Source organism: Sinohyriopsis cumingii, chromosome 10 (assembly GCF_028554795.1).
Source record: "Sinohyriopsis cumingii isolate HCF-2022 chromosome 10, ASM2855479v2, whole genome shotgun sequence".
In the NCBI taxonomy this organism is placed as follows: domain Eukaryota; kingdom Metazoa; phylum Mollusca; class Bivalvia; order Unionida; family Unionidae; genus Sinohyriopsis; species Sinohyriopsis cumingii.
In genome coordinates this window covers 74,906,204-74,920,042 of record NC_142970.1, presented here as the reverse complement: position 1 = coordinate 74,920,042, position 13,839 = coordinate 74,906,204, and the positions used below count along the sequence as shown (strand labels likewise).

The 13,839-nt window shown below is 36.4% G+C and overlaps 1 protein-coding gene across 1 annotated transcript in view; it reads left to right on the top strand.

Annotated features, from left to right (window-relative positions):
* LOC149790401 (uncharacterized) overlaps positions 1-13,839 on the top strand; it is a 263,333-nt gene that overhangs the window by 197,015 nt on the left and 52,479 nt on the right. The window contains exon 34 of the mRNA XM_089972455.1: positions 6,535-6,650. Within this exon, the coding sequence (XP_089828581.1) occupies positions 6,535-6,650 (116 nt within the window). The remainder of the gene's footprint in view (positions 1-6,534; positions 6,651-13,839) is intronic.

The following is a 13,839-nucleotide window of genomic DNA, read 5'->3' as shown; positions in this document are numbered from 1 at the left end:
GTGGATGACTTGCACTTATGGTAGTGAAGAAGCATATTGATTTTGGAGTTGAAAGTTCAGAGGTCAGTGTCATTGTGACCTAAAGAGAAAAATGATTCCTGCAGAGTAACATTAATTCTGCATCGCAGACCTTGGCTAAGCTTTGATGATGGCATGCACCTGGAGTGAGCAAGAAGTCAATTGATTTTGGAGTCCAAAGGTCAAGTTAAGTTTGGCTGAAAAAATAAAAATTGGTTTCAGCACAAAAATTTAAGTTCTCAACCATGTACCTTCACCAAAGTTTGTGGATTACTTAAAGCTTGGTTAAGACAGAACAAACCTATTGATTTGGGGGTCAGTATCTCAGAAGTCAAAGTCAGCGTGACTGAAAGAAGATTTTTTATTAAAAAAGTTTTATTAGCATAATAACATCAGCCTGGGTTGGCTATAGTGATGTGTCTTTGGGCAAGACAATTTCTTCCACTTGATTTGGCGGTATAACTTATTGTGCTTTGTAGTAGAACATGATAACCATCCAGATTTGTCATGCCTAGGTGAGAGTTAGAACATCTGGTATTATCCTGCCTGTGCTATTGTTAAGCTTGATGTGGCATGTGTATGTCTGTGTGTCAGTATTCGTCTTTGTTTCAAAAATAGGTTACTTTGTCCAAACTGTAAATCTGTGTTCTTAACAAAAAATGGAGTAAATAATTTACATCCATTCTGATTATTAACATTCATGCAAACTTTTCTGTATTCTGAGAGTTACATTTAATGGGCCCAGTTTATTTCTGTAATAATAGCTTCATGTTTGTGATGCACTGATTATCACATCTTTCTAATACTTAATGAATAACTCCTTCCCCTTGAGTGTTACAAAAACAAATCCCATTGTTATAAGTGCTAACCGACTAAAATTAGGTCTTGTTGTTGCATTCATAAATGGGTGTTTTGGATATTATGCATTTCTTTCTTTCTTTTGTAATGTCGGCTTTATGATGCTACCGTATGTATAGCATTAACAGTATCCTTAGGAGTTTATAAATTTATTAATCTTATATTTTCAGTGCATTCATTTAATACCAAATGTTTAAAATTAAAAAGGAACAAATATATTATTACCAGAAGAACCAAACTATCATTGCATTTTGTACATTTGAGGATCATATATTTATAAATGTTTGAGAGCTTTTTTATGGGTAAATGTGGGCAAAAGAACCATTCTTACATTTGTTGCATTTAACATCACCGTGAGCTGGCCTACTTTGTACTGTTATAATTTCTTCATAACCTAAATAATATGGCAAAAAGTTATAGGATGCTAAACTATGATGAAGACGGGATAGTATTGATTATTGATGTACCTCTGGACAGGTAGGTGATAATTACGCCATTCATATCAACTATTTATTCACTTATATCGAGCCCTCTTATCTTGAAACTAATTTTGTTCATCAAACAGTTGTGTTTACTGATTTACTATATTTGACTTACGTAGTACCTAGGACGATTTTAAAATTAATTTTGTTCATCAAGCATTTGTGTTTATTGATTTACCATATTTGACCTACTTAGTACCTTGGGTGATTTTAAAATTAATTTTCATGGTTTGGATTACATTCATGGCATTTAGGCACACACACTGTGGCTGTAATGTATGACTGCATTTTATGACAAACATACATTTACTAATATAAATAACTAGACATGGAATTTGTGTTGTTTATTCATTAACCAGCATGTAAAGATTACAACATTTGTCATTTTTACATAATGGGACGTTCATTATTGCAGGTGCTTTTTTTTTTTGCTGATCCAATTTTCTTTTTCCCCGTTTGTTTTCTGACAACAAATGCATCCTACCTTTTTGAAAAAAATGAGAGGGGGATATAATATCGGTACATGTGTTAATTTATCCATCTATTCATCCACCATACTGTCCCAATTCAACTTGATATTTCCAAAGACATTTGAGATTAAGGGATGTCAGTTGGTATATATCATCACTAGATGACCACTCCTGTGGCCTAAGGGGTTAGAGGGTCTGCCTTGGATGCAGGAGGTCACGTATTTAAACCCCAGCTGAGTCATAACCAGAGATTTATAAAAATGGTACTAGCATGAGCTGGCTTGCTTGGCACTCATCATTAAGATGTTAATGTTAGGACTGGTCAGCCTGGTGTCAGGATAATGTGACTGGTTGGGACATCATGCTACACGTTTGTGCATGATACATCAGTGTTATACATTACTGTACACCACCACACTGCAGAGGTAATAGGGGTATTACTCAGATTGTTAAAACTATATTAAAAATCCAACAACATGCACACACTCACATATCATCACCAGAATTTGTGTTGTATAACACATTGGGGTTCCTATTTCCATGGTCAGTCCAAAGCCATTGGCTCAGTATTTTATTTTCCATCACACTTGCCCTTCTAGTCAATAGCTTTAACTTTTTCTGAGATTAAGGAATGTATGTGTGTGTGTGTGTGTGATTTGGAGTTTTGACATAGCTTTAACGATTTTTCAGTTATATCACTACAATGTCTGCAGTGTGACAGTTTATAGTGATGTCTAGCACTGGGGCATCAAGCCACACATGCAGTATCATGTCCCACCCAGTCACATTATCCTGAAACCAGGCCAACTAGTCCTAACACTAACCTCTTAATGCTGAGTACCTTGCGAGGCAGCTGCTAGTACCATTTTTATAAGTGTTTGGTATGACTTGGCTAAGGTTCGAAACTACAACCTCAAACATACGAATCTGAGGCCACCAAAGTGGTAGATTAAGGAATGAAACTGATATGTGTGTGTGTTTGTGTATATATATACATATTCATTTTCACTATAATGTGTGTGTGTGTGTGTGATTTGGAGTTTTGACGTAGCTTTAACAATTTTTCAGTCATATCACTACAGTGTCTGCAGTGTGACAGTTTATCACTGATGTCTAGCACTGGGGCATCAAGCCACACACATGCAGCATTATGTCAACCCAGTCTTTGGTATGACTTGGCCAGGGTTCAAACCCACAACCTCTCACATCTGAATCTGAGGCCACCAGAGTGGTAGATTAAGGAATGAAACTTGGTGTGTGTGTTTGTGTGTGTATGTGTGTATATATATTCATTTTCACTGTAATATATGTCATGTACCAAATATGAGTCCTATCTTTAAGGTCTAGACTCAGAATTTTATATTTTCTATCACTTACCTTTCCTATCCATACCTTTCAGCTGTTTGAGATTAAGGGATGAAACCATCTGTTATCACTAAGGTGTGTCATGTACTACATTGAGGTGACTATCTTCAAGGTCAAGGTCATGGCTAAAAAAATTGTAAGGCTTTCCATGACACCTTCTATTTTGTTTCATTTAAAACTGAGAGTAAAGAATGAAATTTGACATATTTATGCATCATCACTATAAGTTGTTATGTACCACATAAGAAATGCTATCTTCAAGATCAAGGTTATTGTTTATGATGAACTTTTCCACTACAATTTTCTTTCCAATCAATAATTTTAGAACCATTTGAAATGAATGGATCAAGCATGTTATAGCTCTATTTCTTTATTATAGGTGTGTCACATACCACATTTCAGGTCCTATATTCAAGTTCTGGGTCATGGGTCAATATTTTAAGTTTCAGTCACTTTTGGCTTCTGCTTTCTATTTTAACAACTGTTTCAGATAAATGAATAAGCTTGGTATACATCTATATTATCATCAGATGTTGAGTTTCATTGCACATTTGAGGTCTGATCCTCATAATCAAGGTTATAAGGTCAGTATTGTAATATTTCTTTCCTATCTGCTTTGAATTATTAAAGCTATTTAAAACACGGCGATGAACCATGGTACCCTTATTCTTCAAAGTTTTAATGGCATCTTTTGTGTCACGGCCATGGTTTTATGTTCAAGGTCAAGGTCACTGTTAATTTTTTAAACCCCAAATCTGCACTCTGCCTCTGTCATTTGAGATAGTGCAATGAACTTTCCATGTCTGCCCAATACTGTTACAGCTCTGTCATAAAGGTAATAACCAGTATACATTGTGGTGAACTATTGTGACTTCACCATGGTAGGTGGGGATCACAATTTACAGTAGGGGCCCCGAGTGGCCGAGTGGTCAAAAGCGCTGTCCATCATGGATCACTGCCATCTCACCTCTGTCTGCGTGGGTTCGAGTCCAAGGCTCGGCAAATGTGGATAAGTGAGAAAGCTTGCCGGTAGCTTCTCGTGGGTCGGTGGTTCTTTCCGGGGTTTTCCCGGTTCTTCCTCCACCATTAATATTGGCCGCCATGTATAGCCTATCTTGTACTGAAAAATGGCGTTAAACCCTATAACAACAACAACAACAATTCACAGTATTTCCTTGTTTAATATTTTTTTTGGACAATGAGAAATTTTTTTTTTCTGCCTGTAAAGATGGATCAAATAAGGTGTATTAAGTACTTCGTAAATATTGTTTTTATGCAAAATATAAAATTTAGCTTTCAAACATTACTCAGTTGCTCATTCCCAGATCTAGGGGCACTATAAAAATAAAAAAAGAAAACCCTGAAATTTGCAATTTTAAGAGACCAGTGAAGTCATACCAAAGACTTACAAAAATGGCGCTAGCAACTGCCTCGCTTTGTGCTCATCATTAAGAGGTTAGTGTTAGGATTGGTTGGTCTGGTGTCAAGATAATGTGACTGGGTGGGGCTTGATGCCACATGTCAGTGGCATGATGCTCCAATGCTAGACATCACTATATAAACTGCCACACTGCTGACATCATAGTGATATAACTCAAGTTGTCATAGCTATGTTAAAATTCCAAATCACACACACACAATATTATGGAAAGTCACAGAAAACAGTATGCAACTTGAGCATGCTCATGAGAAAATATCTAATGACAATGTTTACAGTTGTCAAAAAAAACCACCAATTTATTACTTAGTCATTTTAATCAAAGAAATGATAATGAACCTAGATTATAAGTTGCAATTCCATATAATGTATTTCCTTGATTCAAACTTGACATGTAATGCATGCCAGATTTAGCAGAGTTTTTGTTGTTGTGGGGTTTGACGCCATTTTTCAGCACACGATAGGCTATGCATGGCAGCCAGTATTAATGGTGGAGGAAGAACCCGAGAAAACCCCGGGAAGAACCACCGACCCACGAGCAGCTACTGGCAAGCTTTCTCACATACCCACATTGGCCGAATCCTAGACTCGAACCCACGCAGACAGAGGTGAGATGGCAGTGATCATAACGGAGAGCGCTTTAGATCACTCAGCCACTCAGGGCACCAAAAAAGAGAGTATTAAAGTAAAACAGAACAGGTTGAAAGGCATATATTAACAATGGGGACCTGTCCATCACAACATTAACATTTTCTACATATGGCCTAGATCTGTTTCTTAGCAGAAGACACCTGCAGCTACAGCATGCAAGCAGAATTTGCTTCAGATGCTATATACATGTATCTATAATAATAATGAGGACTTTGTATAGTGCCTAATCTTTAGAAGCTCTAACCGCTTTACAACATTACACAACACCTATAAGATAAAAAGCATATAATAATATTATTACAAAAACAAACACCATGAAATTAGAAAAACATTAAAAAATAAAAAACATGCTGAGAATATTTCAGTTAGGAAACATTATTAGGTCTTTAAGTTTGTTCTTGCAGTTGAAATAAGTGAGTTTTGAGAGACCTCTTGAATGTGATCACTGTGTCTTTGTGTCTAAGTTCAGTGGGCAATTCATATCTATGAGCAAAAGCATACTGCTTGACAATATGAGAGAGGGAAAATGTAAAAGAAATCAATAAAAAAATCAAACATATTTTCCACCAGAATTTCAAAACTAAAAATAAATCTCAATATGACAATTTTTCAAACTGAGTGGACAATTTTGTTAAAAAAAGGAATTGAGGTACTAACAAAGACAGTGGTGTTTATTAGGGTTGTTCCATTAAAACATACATGGGACCCAGGGAAGACACTTTTAAAGTGGAGTACTCACCCATAGATGCAATTTATTATTTTCTCATCATTTTAATATTAACTCGGTGAATCAAGTACCCTAGCATATATTTTTAAAAATCAGCTCACCCTGGGTACCATTTATGTTTTAATGAAATAGCCCTTAGGTCAAATATGGTATCATATGCTTCATTAATCCTCTTTATCTCCCATGGGCTTAACTGGACTGCAAGAAACTCCACCATTGCTCCCATCATTTGTCAGATTTATATATTTAGACATAATTTGAAGAATTTATTTGTAGGTCATTGAAAATCTGACCCTCTTAGATGACAGTTTTGTTGTCTTGCCTGCATAAGCAAATGATAAGATGTGTCTCTCATTTTCAGTGGTGACAGTGGGATACTAAGGTTTCTATGTAAAATCAAAACCAAAATTCATGACAAATAGGACATGAATTTGCAAAATGGGATTGCACAGGATGGACATCATATCCCTCCAGAAACACATATGATAGAGGTAGAAAATCTGAGTTGTATTTTCTTTCTTTCAGAACTAATCCAAAAGTCCCAGGCATGTATAAATACTATGATCAGCGACGCCAAAGGGAAAAAAGTGGCAGCCAAGGCAGTGAGGAATTGAAGAAGGAACCTGATTTGTTAATGGGAGGTAAGTCAGTGACACATTAGTCAAAGTTTTCCCTTACCATTATTCATACATGTAATTGATTGAGCAGTGCAGCATTACCCACCTACCTTGTTCCATATTGTCAACTACTGGATCTCAGAAATTGCAAAGACTGGCAGATATGAAATCGTAGATGTCATTTGCATGTTTGAATACCATTTTTGGGTAAATTAATTACTTTTATATTTGTATTTCCTTTTTTTTTCCATGATCTTTATATTTAGCTTTAACAGATTTTTTCTGCTATTTGTAACCAAATTAAGGCAGTATACCAGTGTTTCAGATGGGCATCAGTTTTTGGACAGTGGACAATTTGCAGATTTTGGATCATAATTTATTATTTAGGAGTTCAGACAAATACTCAAAACTTTGTTTAGTTACAAAGGTTCACTTCTAGTTTTCATGCAGTATACATACATGCTCATTGCTTATTTTATATCCTTAATTGTGCACATACATGCTTTTGATTGACTGAATTGTCACCTGCTGACAAATGGTAATGTGCTTTTAAAGCAATGCCTATAGTGTTCATTAAAATAGTATTGCCCGTTGAGAAGCAGTGCCTACAGTGTTCATTAAAATAGTATTGCCCATTGAGAAGCAGTGCCTACAGTGTTCATTAAAATAGTATTGCCCGTTGAGAAGCAGTGCCTACAGTGTTCATTAAAATAGTATTGCCTGTTGAGAAGCAATGCATACAGTGTTCATTAAAATGGTATTGCCCATTGAAAAGCAATGCCTACAGTGTTCATTAAAATGGTATTGCCCATTGAAAAGCAATGCCTACAGTGTTCATTAAAATGGTATTGCCCGTTGAAAAGCAATGCCTACAGTGTTCATTAAAATGGTATTGCCTGTTGAGAAGCAATGCCTACAGTGTTCATTAAAATGGTATTGCCTGTTGAGAAGCAATGCCTACAGTGTTCATTTAAATGGTATTGTCCATTGAGAGCAATGCCTACAGTGTTCATTAAAATGGTATTGTCCATTGAGAAGCAATGCCTACAGTGTTCATTAAAATGGTATTGCCCGTTGAGAAGCAATGCATACAGTGTTCATTAAAATGGTATTGCCCATTGAGAAGCAATGCCTACAGTGTTCATTAAAATGGTATTGCCCGTTGAGAAGCAATGCCTACATTGTTCATTAAAATGGTATTGCCCATTAATAAGCAATGTCTAAAGTGTTCATCAAAATTACATTGCCTATTGAGAAGTGCAAGGAGTACCTGGCTGAAAATAGGGCAACATGTCTAAAATCTTCAATAATCTTGTGCAAAAATTGTGTGTAAAGTCTGCCTTTTTTGCTAACCCAAATCATATACAGATAATGCAATTAGGTTGTGCTACTATATGCAAAGATAAGCAATCGTTTGAACTTGTGGTCATGAGGCATTTAAAATATTTTGAACTACAATGAACATTGTCTACTGCCAAAGAGTAAGTCATTCGGGTTTCTATGCTAAAAAAGCAAATAGATTATAAAAGACTTTAAGGATTTGGCCCGTCAGTCTCATCATTGATGGATTTTCTTTTAAAAAGACAAGCTGGTGATAATTGATGACTTAGAAAATGAACTCAAAATAGCAGTTGTATTGTGTCCTGCCTGTTTGTAGAAAGGTGGGAGAGGGACATAGTACTAGTATTATTATTATTATTATTTATTATTATCTGTGTATTTGTTTTTTCTTCTGTCTGTTGTTTAAACCATTGATGACTGAGGAGCAAAACATAAAATACTTATAAATTATCATTAAAAGATGTGTTACATACTACATTGGGGAGGCCTGTCATTAAGATGATGACCCAGGAGACAAGTGAAGGTATATTCCTGTCATCAGAGACAGGGCGATGAACTTTTCATACTTGTGGATATGAAGAATGAGTTCCAGGTGAACTTAATTCCAGATTGGTGTCTGAAACTTTCTAGATCTTTGAGCACCAATATCTGCTTCAGTTTTGGAGAGACTTTTGGGGCTCAATATAAATCAAATTTCTAACTACATATTACTAACCCATTCTCTAAATACATTATACATATTACCAAGTTGAACCCTGTCTGTAACTGCAGTATGGTTATTACTAACCCAATCTCTAAATACATTATACATATTACCAACCCAGTCTGTTACTGCAGTATGGTTATTACTAACCCATTCTCTAAATACATTATACATATTACCAAGTTGAACCCTGTCTGTTACTGCAGTATGGTTATTACTAACCCAATCTCTAAATACATTATACATATTACCAACCCAGTCTGTTACTGCAGTATGGTTATTACTAACCCATTCTCTAAATACATTATACATATTACCAAGTTGAACCCTGTCTGTAACTGCAGTATGGTTATTACTAACCCAATCTCTAAATACATTATACATATTACCAACCCAGTCTGTAACTGCAGTATGGTTATTACTAACCCAATCTCTAAATACATTATACATTATTACCAACCCAGTCTGCAACTACAGTATGGTTATTACTAACCCAATCTCTAAATACATTATACATATTACCAACCCAGTCTGTAACTGCAGTATGGTTATTACTAACCCAGTCTCTAACTAAAGTGGTGCACTACAGTTTAATACTTTGCATAGGATTTAACTTTAAAAATGAAAGAATTTGTCAGGTTTTCATCACTTGTTATCCTGGCAATTTAAATCATATGTCTTAGATAATAAGAGAAGAACTTCCAATTCCATTTATTTTGGTGTATGATTGATGGGTACAATTTTTGTTATAGAATATACAACTTGGCCTTATCTTAGATCTGCCCCTATCAAAAACTGCTAGGTCTGCTTGGTCATTTTCACTTTGTGGGCTTCAATGTTAATAAGACAAGCCCATAGCTCTTTTTTGAACTTTTTATATTTTTAATTTACTCATTGTACTTTTAAACATCTTAACCACATGACAACATTCATTTTCAACCACACATCGTTTGAACTAGTCCAAACCACACTCACACTGGAGCAAAGGTCAGTCCATTTTTTTTTTCTGCCTTTACCGCCCTCCTCCTAGTAGAAAAAACAAGCTGGCTGACTCTCTCTTTTTGGAGCAGTTTCCGAATCTCCTGGACTATGGAAATTTCATAGGTGGCAACCTGATTATTCTTGGAGATTTCAGCTTTCACTTTGACTGTCCCGTAAACCCAAATACATCAAAACTCATAGATTCCATTAATGTTTTCAACTTCAAACAGTCAGTTAACCAACCCACCCATAAACATGGTCACATTTTAGACTGGATTCTTCATAGACCTGATGATAACATTCTACGGTCCTCCCTGGTATCCCATGACCTTACATCGGATCACCTCTGCATTATATGCCATCTTGACGTATCAGTCTCTAACCCTCCACCTTTATCTGCTACTAAGAGAAACTCCTTATGATAGATAGAACCAAACTAATTCACGACATCCAAGCTAACCTAACAACTTGCTTACCTGCTACCACAGAACAACTCGATAACTGCCTGCGTTCATTGCTTGACAAACATGCACCAGCTACCAAGTGCAGAGTATCAATTCAAAAGTGTTCTCCATGGTATAGCAGTGTTAGGGACCAGCTTTGCACTGCTAAAAGAGACTGCCGTAAAGCTCCAGACTCACTATTCATAAGCAAATCTATGAAGTCGCTAAGAAGAATGTCACAAATATAGTCCATGCAGTGAAATCGGCCCACTACACTACTAAGATCATGGAAAGTTCCAGCTGCAAAGAGCTCTTCGAGATTAATAACAAGCTAATGTCAAGGAACATATCTACACCACTTCCAACTGCCTTCTCTTTAGTCGACCTTCCGGACATGTTTGCTAATTTCTTTGGTGACAGTGTACAAACCATTAGAGATAAGCTTAACACCACAATTTCAATTGACTCCTCGTCACCATACAGTTGGAATACAGAATTTGAGCAGCAACCATTAGCAGCATTTGAACTTGTCTCTATGGATTTTGTACGTACAGTCCTGATGAAGAGTGCACCAATGTCATGTGAACTTAATCCAATTCCAACATCACTGCTGCTTGAGTGCTTAGATCCATTATTGCCTTCACTAACTGATGTTATTAATACCTCTCTCTCATCTGGGGAATTCCCATCATTTTTTCAAAACTGCCATTGTAAAGCCTCTGCTGAAGAAACCAACACTAGACCATAACGATTTAAAGAACTACCACCCAGTTTCTAATCTCCCATTCATATCACAAATCTTAGAAAAGGTTGTTCTAGCTTGTATCTCACTAAATTCAAACAGTCTTTTTAGCAATGTACAATCTGCATATCGCCTTTGCCACAGTACTGAAACTACTCTTCTGAAAGTAGTTAATGACATTCTCTCTGCACTGGATAGAGGAAAGATTACAGTCCTCACCCTCCTTGATTTATCTGCAGCATTTGACACAATAGACCATGATATATTACTTCACCGTCTCCAGCATGTATTTGGCATTCATGATACAGCCTTACTGTGGTTCAAGTCCTACTTGGTCAACAGGACACAGATTGTATCTGCAAATGGAATACACTCCAGCCCATTTGATCTGTGTTGTGGTGTTCCACAGGGGTCTGTTCTTGGACCTGTTCTCTTCATTCTGTACACTCAGTCGCTCTCAAGTGGCATAGATCATCATCCAGTGTCTCACCAATTATACGCTGATGACACCCAAATATACAAATCTAGCCACACAACTGAAGTTGATGCTACCATCCAAGGTGTAGAGAGGTGCATTTCTGATGTGAAATCATGGATGACATGTAACAAGCTGCAAATGAATGATGATAAAACTGAGGCCATTCTGATCACAACACAAAGACTTTCTTATTCACATCCTTTACCTCAAACAATAAATATCAGCAACGCCAACATTAAATTCACACAATCAGTATGAAACCTAGGTGTTACTCTCGACAGTACTCTCACATTGCACCAACATGTCATGAACATATGCAAGGCTGCATATCTTGAGCTGAGATGCATCAGCTCAGTTCGCAAATATCTTTCAGTTGATGCCACTAAAACACTTGTGTGTTCATTAGTACTTTCAAGACTGGACTATTGTAACTCAATTCAGTCTGGTTCATCTCAATATCTACTCCAAAAACTTCAAAAAGTTCAAAACACAGCTGCTCGGATCATACTTAGAGTACCACGATCAGAGCACACCTCCACGCTGCTCTGTACCCTACACTGGCTATCCATTCGATCCAGAATCAAACACAAAATTTGTTCTCTGTGCTACGTTTCACTGACAGACTCCAGTCCAGCATACCTATCTGACCTCACCCGTGTGTACACACCAGCAAGATACTTACGCTCCTCTTCTGACAATGATATATTCATTATTCCCACTATGAAAACGAAGTAATCTGGACAACATTCTTTTGTATACCAGGGCCCAGCAATGTGGGATGAATTGCCCACTGAACTTAGACACAAAGACACAGTGATCACATTCAAGAGAGCTCTCAAAACTCACTTATTTAGACTGCAAGAACAAACTTAAAGACCTAATAATGTGTCCTACCTTAAATATTCTCAGCATGTTTTTTTTAATGTTTTCTAATTTCATGTTGTTTGTTTTTGTAATCCTATCATTATATGTTTTTTTTAATTATCTTATAGGTGTTGTCTAATGTTGTAAAGCGCTTAGAGCTTCTAAAGATTAGGCACTATACAAAGTCCTCATTCTTATTATTATTATTATTATTATTATTATTATTATTTTAGAAGCTGGTAATGCCCCGCTGTCAAAATTCATTTTCAATATTTTAATAACTGGTAAAGTTAGTGTACTTTGGACTAATTCAGACTAATTTTTTGAGCACATGAGAAATACCATTTTAGCTGTTTGCTTATATTATGAACAGTTATGTAGTGAAATTTCAGCATTGTATATGAAAGTAGCATAGAGGTCTATCAACATATTTTCCATGTTGTGCATGTTTCAAATGCAGACGACTTTGCCTTACACCTATTACTGTGAGAGGTATGTAATATCTGTAGAACATCATCTAATTAAAGTATGGTATTGCTAACCCAGTATTGTACTAACTTAACACTAAAACAAAATAACTTTTCAACAACCAGGAAGATCAGATCACGACAGGCTGAAAGACAAGTCTTCAAAACCCGAGCTTAACAAACACAAACTGAGTTTTGCCAATATTGATGTCTACTCCAATCCTGAGTTTATAATGCACAAATCAAGTTTTGCCATTGCTGACATGTCCACCAGATCTGAGTTTATAATGCACAAATCAAGTTATTCCAATGCTGACGTATCCACCAGACCTGAGTTTATAATGCACAAGTCAAGTTTTGCCATTGCTGGCGTGTCCACCAGACCTGAGTTAATAATGCACAAATCAACCTATCCCATTGCTGACGTGTCCACCAAACCTGGGTTAATAATGCACAAATCAAGTTATCCCAATGCTGACGTTTCCACCAGACCTGAGATTATAATACACAAGTCAAGTTTTGCCAATGTTGACATGTCCACCAGTCCTGAGTTTCGAAAGCACAAATCAAGTTTTACCAGCACTAGCGAACATAGAAGGATGTCACAATATAATGACATGCCTCAGACAGATGTAACAAGTTTGGGTAGGTAATCATTATTAAGAATGAGTGGGTCACAAAGTGTGCATAAAATGTGCATCATTAGACTGAGTGACATAGAGGATTCCTTGTGAGAAATTGTCACCATGGGTATATGCATGTCATGATTACCATATTTTTGGTTAGCAGTTGTTTGCAGGTAAAATACTTGTCATCTAATTCATACAATCTGATTACTGGTTATATCTTAATATGCTTAATTATAGCCTAATCTTTAGTGCTAACCCTTTCTCTAAGTCAAGTATGCATATTGCTAACCAATTTCTAACTATAGTATGCATATTGCTAACCCACTCTGACTGCTGTATGTATATTGTTAACTTACTCTCTAACTATAGCATGCATATTACTAATCCACTCTCTAACTGCAGTATGCATATTGCTAACCCACTCTCTAACTGCAGTATGCATATTGTTAACCCACTCTCCAACTACATGATGCATATTGCTAACCCACTTTCTAACTACAGTATGCATATTACTAGTCCAGTCTGTTCTATATCATTCCATAGAATGCATATTGCTAACCCAGTC